Source organism: Salmo trutta, chromosome 25 (genome assembly GCF_901001165.1).
Source record: "Salmo trutta chromosome 25, fSalTru1.1, whole genome shotgun sequence".
Taxonomy (NCBI): Eukaryota; Metazoa; Chordata; class Actinopteri; order Salmoniformes; family Salmonidae; genus Salmo; species Salmo trutta.
Genome location: NC_042981.1, coordinates 25,698,312 through 25,717,187, shown reverse-complemented (window position 1 = coordinate 25,717,187; position 18,876 = coordinate 25,698,312). Strand labels below are relative to the sequence as shown.

At 44.3% G+C, this 18,876-nt stretch overlaps 1 protein-coding gene across 2 annotated transcripts in view; it reads left to right on the top strand.

Annotated features, from left to right (window-relative positions):
• mnat1 (MNAT1 component of CDK activating kinase) overlaps positions 1-18,840 on the top strand; it is a 56,954-nt gene extending 38,114 nt beyond the window's left edge. The window contains exon 9 of one of the 2 annotated variants that reach the window (XM_029713366.1): positions 18,509-18,840. In XM_029713366.1, the coding sequence (XP_029569226.1) occupies positions 18,509-18,629 (121 nt within the window). In that variant the 3' untranslated portion in view covers positions 18,630-18,840. The remainder of the gene's footprint in view (positions 1-18,508) is intronic. The other variant, XM_029713368.1, reaches the window with a different exon arrangement.
• Positions 18,841-18,876: the final 36 nt, after the last annotated feature.

The window sequence follows — 18,876 nt, the reverse complement described above, 5'->3', positions numbered from 1 at the left end:
TGAGGGATGGATGGAGGGGATTGATTGGTACATATAGAGAAAAGGACGCTTTGTTGTTAAGCTACCATAAGCTATGTTTCCATTAACTTTTGTCGACATTTAGAAAGTTTGCATAGAAAATAGATTTGACATTTGCCTGCAAGGGTGTGTGTCCATTTGACATTTTTGTGTCGATTTAAAAACAGCTGGACATAATGACATCAAACCAAAAAAAGATATAATTCTGGCAAAAACCTACAATGTCAAATAAAGATTAAGTGGTTGAAGTGTTTTCCCATTACCCATTTTGGAACATTTCACATGAATAAGTTGGTGACAGTGTGAAGGCATGCAGGCTATCTGTTTCATGTCTCAGGTAAGCCGCAAAAGCCAGCATGGACAGAATGCAAGAATTGACAAATATTTAACATTCTTATAATTTTTCATGTGCCAATGTATCGCGACGGTTCGTGCCATGCTGAAACAGGCATTCGGGCTGGGCCATATGGCCTAAAAATCGTATCTATTTTTTTCAAACTTATTTCTGATTCATCATATGTATCTGCATTTCAAACAGTCAGAAATAATTTGATGAATTCAGGGCTTGTAAAATTATACCTAGGCTTAAATATAAGCATCCCACAACCATAACACCCACTAATTATTTTATCAAAATAGTTTAACCTGCTTTTTTGCAATAATCACTGATCTGGCTTTCAGGTGTGTCTATGAAAATGCCCTTTTTTGTTGCAAATGTAACCAGAACCATGTACATCCACTAATAATGACCATGTTCTTGTAGCAGGCATTCAATAAAATGAACACAGGTCTCATCAACAGTCTCTCAAGCCCACATGCTAGTGCTAGCCAGCTGATCTATTTGCTTGTGAACAAGGTAGAACAATGTAATTGTTATGTATACACCTAGCAGCTAAAATCCTGCTTGTGGTACTCTGCACGCGACAAGCTGAGCTTTAATTTTCCACAATCATGTTCATTGATACTCCGGTTTAAGTAGGGACTGCTCTGTTCTAATTTCTATTTTGGGAGTTGTCTTTTAGTTAAAATTGTGAAACTTGTATCCAGCCAACCAGAAAAGCAAGGCTAAGCAATTCAGCCATTCTTGAAAGTGAGGACAAAGATCCTGCATTATTTCTATAGTTGAAAAATGTATTTAGCAGGCAGTAGGCATTTATAATTACATGTAGAGTGGAGCTTCATACTAAGGCTACATTTTGACATCACGTTCCCCGCGTACCTTAAATGATATTCAGCCATCATAATTTATTAGAAAAACACCGTTTCTATCATTATTCGCTAAAAAGAAAGTTAGACAAAAGGACTCCACCCTGTCTTCTAACACACAAACGCTGTCCATCTTCAGAAAATTTGGCAAAATCTGCTGTTTCCATAGCACATTTCTAAATTATTTTTTTTGCAACATTTCTTTTGTCCAATAAGCCTGGGTCAATGGAAACCTGCCAACTGTGGCCTCCATAGTCTTTCATAGTCTCTTGTCTCCATAATCTTTTATCCATTCACGCGCACACACACTCCCTCAGTTGAAGGTGTACTGACTTGATGCCTGCTCCCTGGTCTGGCTGGGAGCCAGGGAGTGATGGGTCTCTGAGTGATGCACTCCTGCCTGTGTTCTCCACCTTGCTGTCTATCTATGACAGGTGTGTGTTTATGTGCGGATGGATGTGTGTGTTTGTGAACGTGTGCATAAGTAAAGTATGTGTCAGAGACAATCACAGCTTTTAAGTAAGCCGTTCCTCCTAGCTCTGTTTCAGGCTGGTCTGACTCCATCTCTCTCCCAGAGCTAGGCCTGTGGGGCTCCTAGTCCTGATCACTTCCGTCGTCTCTGCAGGATGTAGGAGTTCCAAGGTCGACCAAACTTGGCTCACTACCTGCTATGACTTCTGGCTTCCCAACCGCTCCCCTACATTTAACAGGCTTTAAGTCACATCCAACTCACTCCTTAAAGTTCCGATGCAACCGTGTTTATCTCAATATCGAATCATTTCTGGGTAACATTTTCAATTCAAATGGTAAAAAAAGAAACAAATGGCTTCTTTGCAAAGATCAATTTCTCAAGCAAGAACTGTCTGGGATTGGTCTGAGTGGAGAGGGGAGAACTGTACCACTAAGCTATATGGAATTGTTTTAGTTCATACGAAGGATCTTTTTACATTTTTTTGACCCCTTGAAGAATAAAAAAATAAATATATTTGGCCTTACTGCTATTAGCTCATACAAATGCTGATTGAATTACAGAGAAACTACAGCAGATGGTCCCCAAAAACAAATCAAATGGAAGTTTGTTCTGATGTCTATCCTATATCTTTTTTGGGGGGGGTGCTATTTAAATTTTTTTGCATTCATTGTAACTCATTTTGTACATAATGTTGCTGCTACCATCTCTTATGAGCTTCTGGACATCAGAACAGCAATTACTCACCTCGAACTGGAAGAAGATTGTTTTTAATTTTAATGAGTCCGATGCAAAGGATATACAGCTTCCCGGAGACCAGGCACAAATCACTGTCATTCGCGTGAAGAAAATACTGAAATACTGGGGGCGGAGGTCTGGGTGCCTTGTGAGAATTTGGTGGTGAGTGAGTAAACCACCACTACCCTCTGTATTATTGGCCAACGTGCAATCATTGGAAAACAAACTGCACAATCTATGATTTTTAAGACTATCCTACCAACGTGACATTAAAAACTGTAATATCTAATGTTTCACCGAGACTTGGCTGAACGACGACACGGATAATATAGAACTGGCTAATATACAGTTGAAGTTTACATACACTTAGGTTGGAGTCATTGAAACTCGTTTTTCAACCACTACACACATTTCCTGTTAACAAACTATAGTTTTGGCAAGTCGGTTAGGACATCTACTTTGTGCATGACACAAGTCATTTTTCCAACAATTGTTTACAGACAGACTTCACTTATAATTCACTGTATCACAATTGCAGTGGGTCAGAAGTTTACATACACTAAGTTGACTGTGCCTTTAAACAGCTTGGAAAATTCCCGAAAATGATGTCATGGCTTTAGAAGCTTCTGATAGGCTAATTGACATAATTTGAGTCAATTGGAGGTGTACCTGTGGATGCATTTCAAGGCCTACCTTCAAACTCAGTGCCTCTTTGCTTGACATCATGGGAAAATCAAAAGAAATCAGACAAGACCTCAAAAAGAATTGTAGACCTCTACAAGCCTGGTTCATCCTTGGGAACAACTTCCAAACGCCTGAAGGTACCACATTCAACTGTACAAACAATAGTACGCAGGTATGCATGGGACCACGCAGACGTCATACCGCTCAGGAAGGAGACGCGTTCTGTCTCCTAGAGATGAACGTACTTTGGTGCGAAGTGCAAATCAATCCCAGAACAACAGCAAAGGACTTTGAAGATGCTGGAGGAAACGGGTACAAAAGTATCTATAATCACAGTAAAACGAGGCCTATATCGACATAACCTAAAAGGCCGCTCAGCAAGGAAGAAGCCACTGCTCCAAAACTGCATAAAAAAGCCAGACTATGGTTTGAAACTGCACATGGGGACAAAGATTGTACTTTTTGGAGAAATGTCCTCTGGTCTGATGAAACAAAAATAGAACTGTTTGGCCATAATGACCATCTTTATGTTTGGAGGAAAAAGGGGGAGGCTTGCAAGCCAAAAAACACCATCCCAACCGTGAAGCACGGGGGTGGCAGCATCATGTTGTGGGGGAGCTTTGCTGCAGGAGGGACTGGTGTACTTCACAAAATGGATAGCTTCATGAGGAAGGAAAATTGTGGCTATATTGAAGCAACATCTCAAGACATCAGTCAGGAAGTTAAAGCTTGGTCGCAAATGGGTCTTCTAAATGGACAATGACCCCAAGCATACTTCCAAAGTTGTGGCAAAATGGCTTAAGGACAACAAAGTTGAGGTATTGGAGTGGTCATCACAAAGCCCTGACCTCAATCCTATAGAATATTTGTGGGCAGAACTGAAAAAACGTGTGCGAGCAAGGAGGCCTACAAACCTGACTGAGTTACACCAGCTCTGTCAGGAGGAATGGGCCAAAATTCACCCAACTTATTGTGGGAAGCTTGTGGAAAGCTACCCAAAACGTTTGACCCAAGTTAAACAATTTAAAGGCAATGCTACCAAATACTAATTGAGTGTATGTAAACTTCTGACCCACTGGGAATGTGATGAAAGAAAAAAAATCTGAAAGAAATCACTCTCTCTACTATTATTCTGACATTTCACATTCTTAAAATGAAGTGGGGATCCTAACTGACATAAGACAGGGCATTTTTACTAGGATTAAATGTCAGGAATTGTGAAAAACGGAGTTTAAATGAATTTGGCTAAGGTGAATGTAAACTACCGACTTCAATTGTATGTGTTTCGGCTAGACAGAGCACCTACTTCTGGTAAGAAGAGGGGTGGGGTTGTTTGTCTATTTGTCAATAACTGCTGGCGTGCGATGTCTAATATTAAAGAGGTTTCGCGGTATTGCTCGTCTGGGGTAGAATACCTCATGATAAGCTGTAGACCACACTATCTACCAAGATTTATCATCTATATTATTCGTAGCCATCTATTTACCACCACAAACCGATGCTGGTACTAAGACCGCGCTCAACGAGCTGCATAAGGCCATAAGCAAACAAGAAAATGCTCATCCAGAAGCGGCGCTCCTAGTGGCCGGGGACTTTAATGCAGGCAAACTTAAATCTGTTTTTACTAATTTCTACCAACATGTCACATATGCAACCAGAGGGAAAAAAAACTACAGACCACCTTAACTCCACACACAGAGATGAATACAAAGCTCGCCCTCTTTTTGTCAAATCTGACCATAATTCTATCCATGATTCCAACTTACAAGCAAGAACTAAAGCGGGAAGTACCAGTGACTCGCTCAATAAGGAATTGTTCAGATGACGGGGATGCTATGCCACAGGACTGTTTTGTTAGCACAGACTGGAATATGTTCCGGGATTCATCCAATGGCATTGGAGTATACTACCTCAGTCAACCGCTTCATCAATAAGTGCATTGACGACGTCGTCCCCACAGTGGACCGTACGTACATTTCCCAACCAGAAGCCATGGATTACAGGCAACATCCGCACCAAGCTAAAGGCTAGAGCTGTCGGTTTCAAGGAGCGGGAGACTAATACGGACGCATATAAGAAATCCTGCTATGCCCTCAGACTAACCATCAAACCGGCATAGCGTCAATATAGGACTACGATTGAATCCTACTACACCGGCTCTGATGCTCGTTGGTTGTGTCAGGGCTTGAAAACTATTATGGACTACAAAGGGAAACCCAGCCGTGAGCTGCCCAGTGACGCAAGCCTACCAGACTAGCTAAATGCCTTTATGCTCGCTTTGAGGCAAGCAACACTGAAGCATGCATGAGAGCTCCAGCTGTACCCGACGACTGTGATCACGCTCTCCATAGCCGATGTGAGCAAGCCCTTTAAACAGGTCAACATTAACCTCTCTCGGGTATGTGGGACGAAATCGTCCCACCTAGTCAACAGCCAGTGGAATTGAGTGGCGCGAAATTGAAAAACCTTAATGCTATAACTTCAATTTCTCAAACATATGACTATTTTACACCATTTTAAAGACAGGATTCTCGTTAATCTAAACACATTGTTCGATTTCAAAAAGGCTTTACAACGAAAGCAAAACATTAGATTATGTCAGGAGAGTACCCAGCCAGAAATAATCACACACACATTTTTCAAGCTAGCATATAATGTCACCAAAACCACAGCTAAATGCAGCACTAACCTTTGATGATCTTCATCAGATGACACACCTAGGACATTATGTTACACAATACATGCATGTTTTGTTCAATCAAGTTCATATTTATATCAAAAACCAGCTTTTTACATTATCATGTGACGTTCAGAACTAGCAAACATACCGAAAACATCCGGTGAATTTACTAAATTACTCACGATAAACGTTCACAAAAAACATAACAATTATTTTAAGAATTATAGATACAGAACTCCTTTATGCAATCGCGGTGTCAGATTTTAAAATAGCTTTTTGGCAAAAGCACATTTTGCAATATTCTGAGTAGATAGCTCACCATAACGGGCTAGCTAATTTGACACCCACCAAGTTTGGCTTTCACTAAACTCAGAATTACTATAAGAAAAATTGGATTACCTTTGCTGTTCTTCGTCAGAATGCACTCCCAGGACTTCTACTTCAACCACAAATGTTGTTTTGGTTCAAAATAATCCATAGTTATGTTCAAATATCCTCTGTTTTGTCCGTGCGTTCAGGTCCCTATCCGAACGGTGACGCGCGGACGCATGTCGTGACAAAAAAATTCAAAATATTCCATTACCGTACTTCGAAGCATGTCAAACGCTGTTTAAAATCAATTTTTATGCGATTTTTCTCGTAAAATAGCGATAATATTCCGACCGGGAGACGTTGTTTTCGTTCAGACTGAAAGAAGAAAATGGTGTCTTTGCACGCGTGCACCCGTGTCATTGTTCTCAGATTGACCACTATCCAAAACCCCTACTGTTTTTCAGCCAGGGACTGCAGAGTCATCATTCCCCATTCTGCCGCCTTCTGAGAGCCTATGGGAGCCTTAGAAAATGTCACGTTACAGCAGAGATCCTCTGTTTTCGATAAAGAGGCTATAGAAGGCCAAGAAATGGTCGGAGAGGGCACTTCCTGTATAGAATCTTCTCAGGTTTTGGCCTGCCATATGAGTTCTGTTATACTCACAGACACCATTTCAAACAGTTTTAGAAACTTTAGGGTGTTTTCTATCCAAATCAAACAATTATATGCATATCGGGTACGTTTTTTATCCGGACATGAAAATACTGCCCCCTACCCAAGAGAGGTTAACAAAGCCGTGGGCCAGACGGATTACCAGGATGTATACTCAAAGCATGAGTGGACCAACTGGCAAGTGTCTTCACTTACATTTTCAACCTCTCCCTGACCCAGTCTGTAATGTCTATGTTTCAAGCAGACCACCATAGTCCCTCTGCCCAAAAAAGCGAAGGTAACTTGCCTAAATGATTACCGCCCCGTAGCAGTCACATCCGTAGCCATGAAGCGCTTTGAAAGGCTGGTCATGGCTCACATCAACACCATCATGCCAGAAACCCTAAACCCACTCCAATTTGCATACCGCCCCAACAGATCCAGAGACAATGCAATCTCAATCGCACTTCACACTGCTCTTTCCCACCTGGACAACCTGAACACCTATGTGAGAATGCTGTTCACTGACTACAGCTCAGCTTTTAACACCATAGTGCCCACAAAGCTCATCGCTAAGGACCCTGGGAATAAACACCCGCTGCAACTGGATCCTGGGCTTCCTGACGGGCTGCCCCCAGGTGGTAAGGGTAGGCAACAACACATCTGCCAAGCTGATCCTCAACACGGGCCCCTCAGGGGTGCATGCTCAGTCCACTCCTGTACTCCCTGTTCACTCATGAATGCACGGCCAGGCACGACTCCAACACCATCATCATCAAGTTTGCCGATGACACAACAGTGGTAGGCCTGATCACCGAGAAGATAGCCTATAGGGGGAGACCTGGCTGTGTGGTACCAGGACAACCTCTCCCTTAATGTGATCAAGACAAAGGAGATGATTGTGGACTACAGGAAAAGGAGGACTGAGCACACCCACATTCTCATCTACAGAGCTGCAGTGGAGCAGGTTGAGAACTTCAAGTTCCTTGGTGTCCACGTCACCAACAAACTAACGTGGTCCAAGCACACCAAGACAGTCGTGAAGAAGGCACGACAACAACTTTTCCCCCTCCAGGAGACTGAACAGATTTGGCATGGGTCCTCAGATCCTCAAAAAGTTCTACAGCTCCACCATCGATCATCCTGACCATTTGCATCACCGCCTGGTATGGCAACTGCTCGGTATCTGATGGTAAGGTGCTACAGAGGGTAGTGCTTACGGCCCAGTACATCCCTGGGGCCAAGCTTCTTGACATCCAAGACTCCAGTCACCCAAGTCATAGACTGTTCTCTCTGCTACCAGACGGCAAGTGGTATCGGAGCAGCAAGTCTAGGATCAAAAGGCTCCTTAACAGCTTCTACCCCCTAAGCCATAAAAAACTAAACTAATCAAATGGTCTCCTGGACTATTTACATTTGTTTATACTTGTTTTTACACTGCTGCTACTCGTTGTTTATTATCTATGCATAGTCACTTTACAAATCACCTCGACTAACCTGTTCCCCCACACATTGACTCGGTACAGGTACCCCCTGTATATAGTCTCGTTATTATGTAAATGTGTGCTACTTTTTGATTGATTTGGATTTTTTGTTGTTTAACTATTTCTTGAACTGCATAGTGGGTTAAGGGCTTTTAAGTAAGCATTTCACAGTAAGGTCTACACCTGTTGTATTCGGGCATGTGACAAATACAATTTGAATTGATTAGATTTTTAACCACTTATTTTTGTCACTAAACAGTCTCTATATATTCTTCCATAAATGTGTTCGACTGCTACCAGGGGACCTTCAGACGAGTCAAACTACCCGATATGTATGTCTGTGAGATTCTCAACTTTACACAAAGGGGTCATATTGGTGGCATTCGGCTGCACCGACTTCAGACGATTCCCAATGACGCTTGCTAGGGTCGTAAGCAAAACCGAGAACACCATCGTGTTCGTGATAGTTGGCCAAACCGTTCGGACGCTATACATTTTGTGAGAAGACTGATTTTTGGGATGTCTCATGGTCTGACAAACACCGCTCTAGCTCTGTCACTTTTCACAACAGTTATCTCTAGCTTAAACAGAGATTTTTCTGGGGATTTTTGTTTTATACTCATTAGATTTCCGCAGGGGCGCGGACATCGACCTTGGGGGTTAATGTCCTCCTCTCTCTTCATTCTCTTTCTTTCTTTTCCCTCCCTCCCTCTATTTCACCCCCCCTCTCTCACTCTCTCGCCACCCTCCCTCCCGCTCTCCGCTTCCCTCACTAGTAGGAGTCAGTAAATCCTAGTCACTGTGGCTCCCGTGCGTCTCGCTCTCTGAGTATGTGGAGAGCAGCAGGCATGTGCTTGGCTGAGGACCACTCCAGAGGGACTGTTTACAGAAAATTGCCTGAAATGGCTTTTCCATACGGCCATGGCTCTCTGATCCCAGCTGAGATCAAATCCACTTGATGGGCCTGGGGCCTGGGAGGGTAGGGAGAGGGGGTTGGGAGGGGTTGAGGTCTTCACAGGGTCCTGGGGGGGCTGCCTGGGACAGAGGAGAGTGACGACACCTCACAGTGAAGGCCTCGCATACTGGACACACACACACACACAATGTAGCTTTGATGGTTGACTTATGGGGCTGGAGAAAGGCGCTGTCTAGTATGATCTGATGAACCCAAGGTCTTTAATCTGTTTTTTACTGCAATTACATAACCTTAATTTATTGAAGCTTTTTTGGGGGCGATTGAAATGTACAACGTAACAACAATGAATCATAAAGATGTATGTTATAGGATACTTGTGTGTGTAACAAATATGGTATACTTTCTGTTTCTCAAAAGCTGAGGCTGAAAGTGTCCACTTTTGCTGGCAGCTAGCTGGGTAAAGCATACCATTGCAAGATACTGCTTCTCTGGATGCTCTATCCACACTCTCTCAGAGCAGGGAGCACGAGTGAAAGCTGTAGCTCACAGATTTGACATTTACATAGCCAAAAGATACTGCAGGAAATATACGAGAGTGTGGGAGCCAGATCTTTAAAGCAGGCTGACTTGCAAACCCACAGTATGAGCTGTTTCCCAGCATCACACTCAGCTCTGAGTCAGTCAACTCTCATCTCTGATTTTCTGTTATAGCTACTTTCGCGTGGCCAGGTGCTGTATTTTTGTGGGGCAAGCCTGGAAATAGGGGGAAGGGGAGTGGTGGTGGTTCTCTCCGTTACAGGGGTAGCTGTGCTAATACCAGGCTATTGTGTGAATGTTGTATAGTACAGAATCCACTCCTTATCCTGACCTGCACTCACAGAGAATTTTCTCTGTCCTAGGAAACGGAAGCAAAACAAGCATTGCTCTGTATAAACCGGATTTATTGTTGTCTCTTAATGTGATCTGTGCAAATATTGATTGAGTGTGAGTCATTAGGCCAGTGGATTGGAGGAGGAGGCTTCTCTGCTGACAGTAGAAAGCTCTTTAGCTTTATGGGTTTGTTTGTAAAAACAGCAGAAAGCAAAGGAGTCGCCACGCCAGTTCTCCACTGGGTTTTCCTGAGATCTGTCTGTGGGTTTGAATGGAGAGAGGGCTGTTTTCTGTTTTTCTTATTAGGGTCCCTTGCCAGCCTCTTTCCCCAGGCAGGTGGGCCGTGTTCCAATACACACAACAGGCCAACCCCAGTGAAGGAGACCCCACCAGGGCAGGCTAGGGATAGCTAGCTAGCTGTCTGCTGCCTCCTTTGTTTATTTGTGGCGCTGGCTAGAGACTGCAGGGTCAACTCCCAAAAGAGAGAGAGGGGTGATGTCTCACTATTATTTATACATTCCCCTAATATATGCAGAGGTGTGTAAGGCAGGCTCCTCTCACCCTAGCTATAGGCATACACACGCATATTGGCACTGGAGTGCTGTGTGCCTCCTCCTTCCCTCCCAGTGCTCAGTGATGTACAGGGAGATTAGCCGGCTCATTTTCCCCTCTTAAGAGCTAGGGAAAGAAAACAAACTCCTGTCATCTGGGGCTGTGTTGTGGGGACTTGCCTCACACAGCTAATTGTAGTAGGTACCTTTCCATTATGATGTATGAATCTCCCTCCCTCCCACCCTCTTTCTTTGTTTTTCCCTCCCTCCCTCCCTCCCTCCCTCCCTCCCTCCCTCCCTCCCTCCCTCCCTCCCTCCCTCCCTCCCTCCCTCCCTCTAATTGATATTATCTTGCCTCTCCCTAGAGCTTGAGGGTCCGTGGAAACTGATACCGGTGTTTCAGAACCCAACTGGGAGAAGGCTTTTCTTCCACTCTGTACCAGTGTTCTATTCACAGTTTGCTACATATGACAATCAATACTCCCGTGTGGTGTGTTTTGTGGGTGTGTCCCGCGCTAACAACCATTCCGTGAAGAGCATATGCCCTTCCATTGTTTACAGGCCCATTAGGTTAACGATGACACTGATGGCGTTCTCCCTGCTCTCCAGGGGATAGATGCTCAGTACCTGCCTGGCATCTCACTGCCCTAACGTGGATTCCTGTGTCAAGTGACTAGTTAGTGGTGGGTTTCCATGCCATGGCTGTAGTACAGAGATTGGGCTGTCCTGTAGTGCTGTCAGGCAGCCTCTACCGCCCCCATCAGGCCAGACATGGGAAGAACAGGTCTGTGATACAAAGACAGTCCTGGAGGAGCGGTGACAGGTGACGCTTTGTGAAGGAAGTATAGTTAAGTTTTAGGTGTCTACTTAAGCCTCTGTTCTTTGTAATGCCTTAATATCACAGACACAAAAATGCCAACGTCATTCATACTCTTGCTGTGATTAATGTAAACCGGCCTTATAAGTTCTGCTTTCCGGTTGTCAATCACAAATGAGTGTGTATTTCTATAAGTGTTAATGTCAAGTGTCATACAATGCTTATGTTAACACCCTGAAAGTGGTCCTCCTTAACTAAGTGTTACTGATGCCCCTTATGGCTCTCTGAGAGACATCCTCTTGTCAGTGGAGTTGACCTGCAAGTGATGATAAGATTTGTGATAAAGGATAAGGAGTCGATGGCCAAGCGTGCGTGCGTGTGTGTGTGATGTCACTGAGACCAATTCTTCAGTGTACAACGGGGTTTTGGGCCGTGCCATATCATCCAAATGGTTCAGGATATAATCTCACACTCCCATGTCCTGGAGGAAACTCCATCCCAGGGAAATGAGACTGGCCTCTGGCCCCTGATGATGAAAGGCTGCTGTTGACAGATGTAGTTTACCTGTAAGAGTGCTCTATGTTTGTCTCCACTGCAGGGGTTTTTGTTCCAGGGTGGCTGGGTGTGTTTTAGCTAGCATACCGTCTAGTAAACTCTGCAGAGAGGAAGTGTATTGCTAGTAAGGTTTTGGGAAAGATATGCAGGTCACTGTACCCTGTAACATAGAGACACACCCACACACAGCGGTGCTCTTGTTTTTAGGGCAGGGGGTGGGGGGGTAGTGGAGCTGTGAGTGTAACTGGAGCTGGCTAAGGAATGCAGGGGTGTTTTTGGAGGAGCAGTTGGGGTGGGGAGGGTGATTAGGGGGTTGACAGCTGAGTGCTGACCCGTCTATAATGACAAATCATCCGGCAGGTGTGTGGCTCTGCACCCCCACCCTCTCATTCCCAGGCCAGGATTCCCAACCCCTGCTGGATCGAAGCGCTAAAGGAAGACTTCCGGACATGAGGCCTGCTGTCCAAGAGGCTCATGACTGGCTTTTCAGAAGTATGAAACAGGTCTTTGTGGAGAGCTCCAGCCAGGACCTCCCAACCACTGACCTTAATAACCCTTTACTGTCACCACACACCTCAGCCCTGATATCTTATAGTAGCTCCACCACCTTCAACCAGAAGGCTGTAGAGTCTTGGATAGTTGAAAGTTAATTGAGTTTTGACATTACTAAATATTTGTTTTCTCACCGTGTACAGAGTAGAATTGTCCCAGTTTTGTCCCGTAGTGCGGTAGCGACGGCAGTTAAGATGCTCTGTCTCTACCATGGCCACGAGTGATGGGAAGTAACACTTCTCTTTGATCTTTTGTGCTGCAAAAACAACTGCATTCCCAGGATCAGAGAGTGTGGTCTGGGAGCAGACAGGTGCTGAGCTGCAGCCTGGTCTGGGGTCAGTGACCAGACCATTGTGAAAGTAAAGTGCAGAGGGAGATGTACTGTAACAGCAGCTGGCTATCACTACTAGACGCCATGCTTCAGTGATTCATGGTTTTCTGATAGGAGCCTCTATTATACACTCGCAGTGGAGTTCATTTATACTGATACGCTATTGTATATGCGCACAACCCACTCAGACCTACATACAGGGATGTTTTCATAGGGGAATACAACCAAGCAACCTGCCATAATCCCACAGTGTCAATCAGCAATGTTTTAATAAGGCTGGTCCAAATGAATTAATACATTGTCTCTTGTGTATGTGGTTTGTGAGAGCACCACCAACTGTTGGCCATCTATAGGCAAGTGTGGTTGTGGCAGCACTATATCTGGGCCTCTTTTCTTTACATCATGGCTGGGTTTCCCCACAGCCAACACATGGAGTCTAGACGAGGGCCTCGATCCAGCCAGTCTGCCAGTCCCTCACATAACGTAGCTGCTCCAAAGCAGGTCGTTTTCACTCAGCCTCAGTCCTGCAGCTATTTCACTGAAGTCTAACACCCTCCCTGCCTTCCACACACACACACACACACACACACACACACACACACACACACACACACTCGCACAACACAAAGAGAAGCCACACATTTTCAGATGAAAACCACGCGGAACCTTCCGGGAACATTTCGGCACTTATCTTTTCACTTTGAATTAGAGATGGTCCTCCGTGTAGTTTTCCAGGCAACAGGAGCAGGGAATACTTTTGGGGTTCCAACCGGAAATCCAAGACGATTATTAGCGTTAGCAGGAGACATTTCCCAGGTATTCACCGTTCCATGCCAGAGGAAAAATGCTGTTAGCTCCAACAGTTTGGAGGCATTTGGCTCTCGGAAAGGGGTGGATGGTAGCATGAACACTGAGAAACGGATTATAGAATAATATTGTTATTACTCCATTGTGGTAATTCACTGATCCAAGGTGTTCATGTTTTTAGATTTAACAGTAGGGTCATTAGTTTTCCAGTTCCATTCCGTGTAGGACAATGTATACTGGACAAAAATATAAACGCAACATGCAACAACTTTAATTGATTTTACTGAGTTACAGTTCACATGAGGAAATCAGTCAATTGAAGTACATTAATTAGGCTCTAATCTATGGATTTCACATGACTGGGAATAAAGATATGCATCTGTTGGTCACAGATAATGAGAAAAAAAATTATAAAATTGGCCTCAGGATCTCGTCGCAGTATTTTTGTGCGTTCAAATTGCCATCGATAAAAGGCAATTGGGTTTGTTGACCGTAGCTTATACCTGCCCATACCATAACCCCACCGCCACCATGAGGCACTCTGTTCACAACATTAACATCAGCAAACCACTCGCCCACACAACGCCTTACACATGGTTTGTGGTTGTGAAGCGGGTTGGACATACTACCAAAATCTCTAAAATAACGAGAAATTAACATTCAATTTTCTGGCAACAGTGTGACAGAACTCCACATTTTAGAATGGCTTTTTATTGTCCACAGCACAAGGTGCACCTGTGTAATGATCATGCTGTTTAATCAGCTTCTTGATATGCCACACCTGTCAGGTGGGAGGATTATCTTGGCAAAGGAGAAATGCTCACTAACAAGGATGTAAACAAATTTGTGCACCAAATTTGAGAGACATGAGCTTTTTGTGCGTATGGAACATTTCTGAGGTCTTTTATTTCAGCTCATGAAACATGGGACCAATACTTAATATTTTTGTTCAGTGTAGTATAACAAAGAGCTGGACATTCTATAGGATCCATAGGGCCTGTACGTTATCATGGGTTTTTGTATGGACTGAAGGACCAACTAAAATCACGCTGACAAATGTCATTCTGTCATCTCTATCGCCTGCATTAGTCTATTCCCGCCCCCCTAAGCGACATAATGGCCCAGTCCAAAGTGACCCATATTTACCCAATAACAGGAGGCTTTGAAAAGGCCCAGATCGAGTTGCAGCTAATGCTCCAGTGGGGCCCGGAGAGTGAAAGATGTTACCGGCCGAAACGGCTTGGGTTTCAGGGGCCTGTGAACAAAAGGCAGCCAGTCCTCTGGGAGAAAGAGAATGAGGAGTGAGGGGGGGAGAGGTGTAAGCCTAACTTTGTCTCAGAAGGTAAAGTACATACACAGTATAGTGAAATAGTAGCAGCAAAGCTGGTTCAGTGCACCATGTATACTGTTAAGTGTCTCATTCATTTAGTATATGTCTATTGCTGTGTAGCAATTACCAAACTTAATTATCTGTTTGCAAATGTTTTATGAAGCACCCGTGTAAAATATTTGTCTGTCTGTCTGGAAGTGTGTGTGTGTGTGTGTATAAAGTAGAGCTTTGAGAGGAGATGCACTTACAGGAGAGTTAATGGAGCTGAACTGAACTAACGTGTGGCGTTAGGGGGGAGCAGAAGGCAGACCGACTGGTTTAGTTTAACGGCTTTAGACTAGTGGACTCGCTGGTGATGATACTCAAAGGTGATTTCACTCTACATCCTCCCACTCTCTCCTCCCACCATTATTCTCCCTCCCTCCCTCTTTCGCTCTCTCTCCTTAGGGGCAGGCTGGTATAAAGTTACACAGAGCTCTCAGCTTTCTTGGAAGGAATGACCACACGAGTAGCTTGGGGATTAGATTAGCAGGAAGAGCAGACTTAGCTGGGCTGGAAATAGACCACTTTTTCACTGTTAAAAGGGCCCAGTACAATATAATCAATAGTCAGCACTCATCTGCTGTGGGGAGAGGAGCAGGAAGCCATCGGAGAAGGCATCAAGTGCTCTGTGAAGGACAGGCTACAGGAGCTCAGGCTAAATGAAGTTATTATTAATCACTGGGATGCCTGTTTTGGACTTGTGTGTTGTTTCTCTAGTGGGTGAAGAGTGGTCTTTATGTACAAAACCCGATCCGTCCTTCTCTTCTTACGTCTGGAACTTAACCACTGATGGCTAGAATTCATTTTCTGTTCATGTCAATGCATAACACATTAGTAAATGCCATATTAATGACCATGCATACGTTATGCTCAGCAGTTGGTTTTTAGATATTAGTATTTTTTTAATATACTGTGTATTATGTTAAATACACACAGGTACACATGTAAACCGCCAAAAAGAAATGCTCCATAAACACATACTCCAACACACACCACCTCCCTCCTACTCCTACAGTCTCTCTCCGAGCCTCCCCACGTGTTGGGTTACTCTGTAAAGCAGACCGAACCGGAGCAGAAATCACAGGGCTGTCTGTGTGCTCACTTCCTATTTCACTTTCCCTGGCTATCAGGGACAGGAGGCACAAATCCTAACACGTGTGGGGGCTTTAGCCCTCTGTGTTTGGGCTGTGAGTGTGGGAGAGGAGAGGGATGAGAGTGTGCTGTCTGTTGCTTTGGGTCTCAGTGGCTTGAGGACTATGTTAGCTTAGTAGTCAGAGACTGTAGAACCCAGTGAAGGAGGCCCAGTAGTGTGGGGGTGGGAGGTCGCTGACTGATAGCCTAGGACTGAGTGTGGGAGGGGGAGGTAGAGTCAGGAAGAGCACCCCCGTCACCACAGAGACCAGGGTACTAAGGTACAGTAGACAGCTCAGCTGTTTTTCCATCTACAGCTCAGAGTGAAAATGAACAGTGACTCGCCATCCTCTGGTGGGCTAGGGCGACATCTGTATGCACTTAAAAATAAAATACATCTATAATGGTGGCAGGGTGGAGGGGCTCCGAGGCACAAGGTGTTTGTGAGTGTGCACTGTGTGGGGTTGACGGGCTGTTTACTCCTGCCTTCATATGGGGCTGAGGGAATTCTGGAGGGCTAGAAAAACCTTGGGTGTGGGCCAAGTGTCTGAGGAAAAATCAACCAATGCTCAAGAAATGCTTCACATCAACTGCATCAATACCCTTGCATCCAAGCTTTGGATGTGTTGACTGGGTGATTTTGTTTTTAAAGGCCTCACCACCTCTGAAGACTGACTGTGTAGATTTTATCTTCACATCACATATACAGTAGTTAGTAGCAGTGATGCTAATATAGGGATGATGGAGAGGGGATAGTAGACTAATATACAGTGCCTTTGGAAAGTATTCAGACCCCTTGACTTTTTCAACATTTTGTTTCGTTACAAGCTTATTCTAAAATATATTGTTTTTTTTCCCCCTTATCAATCTACACACACAACCCCATAACCACAAAGCAAAAACTGTTTTTTAGAAATTTTTGCAAATGTATTAATATTAAAAAACAACACATTTATAAGTGTTCAGACCCTTTACTCAGTACTTTCTTGAAGCATATTTGGCAGTGATTACAGCCTCGAGTCTTCTTGGGTATGACGCTATAAGCTTGGCACACCTGTATTTGGGGAGTTTTTCCCATTATTCTTTGCAGATCCTTTCAAGCTCTGTCAGGTTGGATGGGGAGTGTCGCTGCACAGCTATTTTCAGGTCTCTCCAGAGATGTTGGATCAGGTTCAAGTCCAGCCTCTGGCTGGGCCACTCAAGGACATTTAGACTTGTCCTGAAGCCAATCCTGCGTTGTCTTGGCTGTATGCTTAGGGTCATGGTCCTGTTGGAAGGTTAACCTTTGCCCCAGTCTGAGTACTCTGGAAGCAGGTTTTCATCAAGGATATCTCTGTACTTTTCTCCGTTCATCTTTCCCTCGATCCTGACAAGTCTCCCAGTCCCTGCCGCTGAAAAACATCCCCAGAGCATGATGCTGCCACCACCATGCTTCACCGTAGGGATCGTGTCAGGTTTCCTCCAGACGTGACGGTTGGCATTCAGGCCAAAGAGTTCAATCTTGGTTTCATCAGATCAGAAAATCTTGTTTCTCAAGGTCTGAGAGTCTTTAGGTGCCTTTTGGCAACCTCCAAGCAGGCTGTCATGTGCCTTTTACCAAGGAGTGGCTTCCGTCTGGCCACTCTACTGTAAAGGCTTGATTGGTAGAGTGCAGCAGAGATGGTTGTCCTTCTGGAAGGTTCTCCCATCTCCACAGAGGAACTCTGAAGCTCTGTCAGAGTGACCATTGGGTTCACCGCCCTGACCAAGGCCCTCCTCCCCGATTGCTCAGTTTGGCCGGGCAGCCAGCAAGTGTATGGTGGTTCCAAACTTCTTCCATTTAAGAATGATGGAGGCCACTGTACCCTTCCCCAGGTCTGTGCCTCGACACTCCTGTCTCGGAGCTCTACTGACAATTCCTTCGACCTTATGGCTTGGTTTTTGCTCTGACATGCACTGTCAACTGTGGTACCTTAGGTGTGTGCCTTTCCAAATCATGTCCAATCAATTGAGTTTACTACAGGTGGACTCCAAGTTGGAGAAACATCTCAAGGATGATCAATGGAAACAGGATGCACCTGAGCTCAATTTCGAGTCTTATAGCAAAGGGTCTGAATACTTATGTAAATAAGGCAGTTTATTTTGAATACATTTGTAAAAATGTCTAAAAACCTGTTTTCCCTTTGTCATTATGGGGTATTGTGTGTAAAATAATGAGGGGGAAAAATGCATTTTAATACATTTTGGAATAAGACTGTAACGTAACAAAATGTGGAAAAAGTCAAGGGGTCTGAATACTTTGCAAATGCACTGTAGGTGCTGACACTGCTTTGTTACAAAATTATATTTTTTACTGGTATGTTTCTTCTCTCTTTCTGTTGGTAGGTATTTGAACCACGTGCGTACTGCCCAGCCCCAGGACATGGCTGGAGGATACAACTCAGGACTGGCGTGTCATCGAGCCATCCAGGATGCCTTCAGTGGGCTCTTCCATCCACTGGGCTGACCCCTCAAAAACAGAGGGAGGAGCTCAGAAATATGAGGCTGTCAATATAAACTCTTGTCCTAGGACTCAAATCACCACCCTGCTCTACATTGTGGAGGGAGCCATAGACCGCTATGGATGGTGGTTTAAAGTCAGACCAGGATGTATATGTTGCTATTTTTGTATTATCTTATTTTCATTTTTATTAAATAAATATTTAAAAAACAAGCCAGTTGTGGTCTGAACCATGTCCTGTCTGTTGGATAAT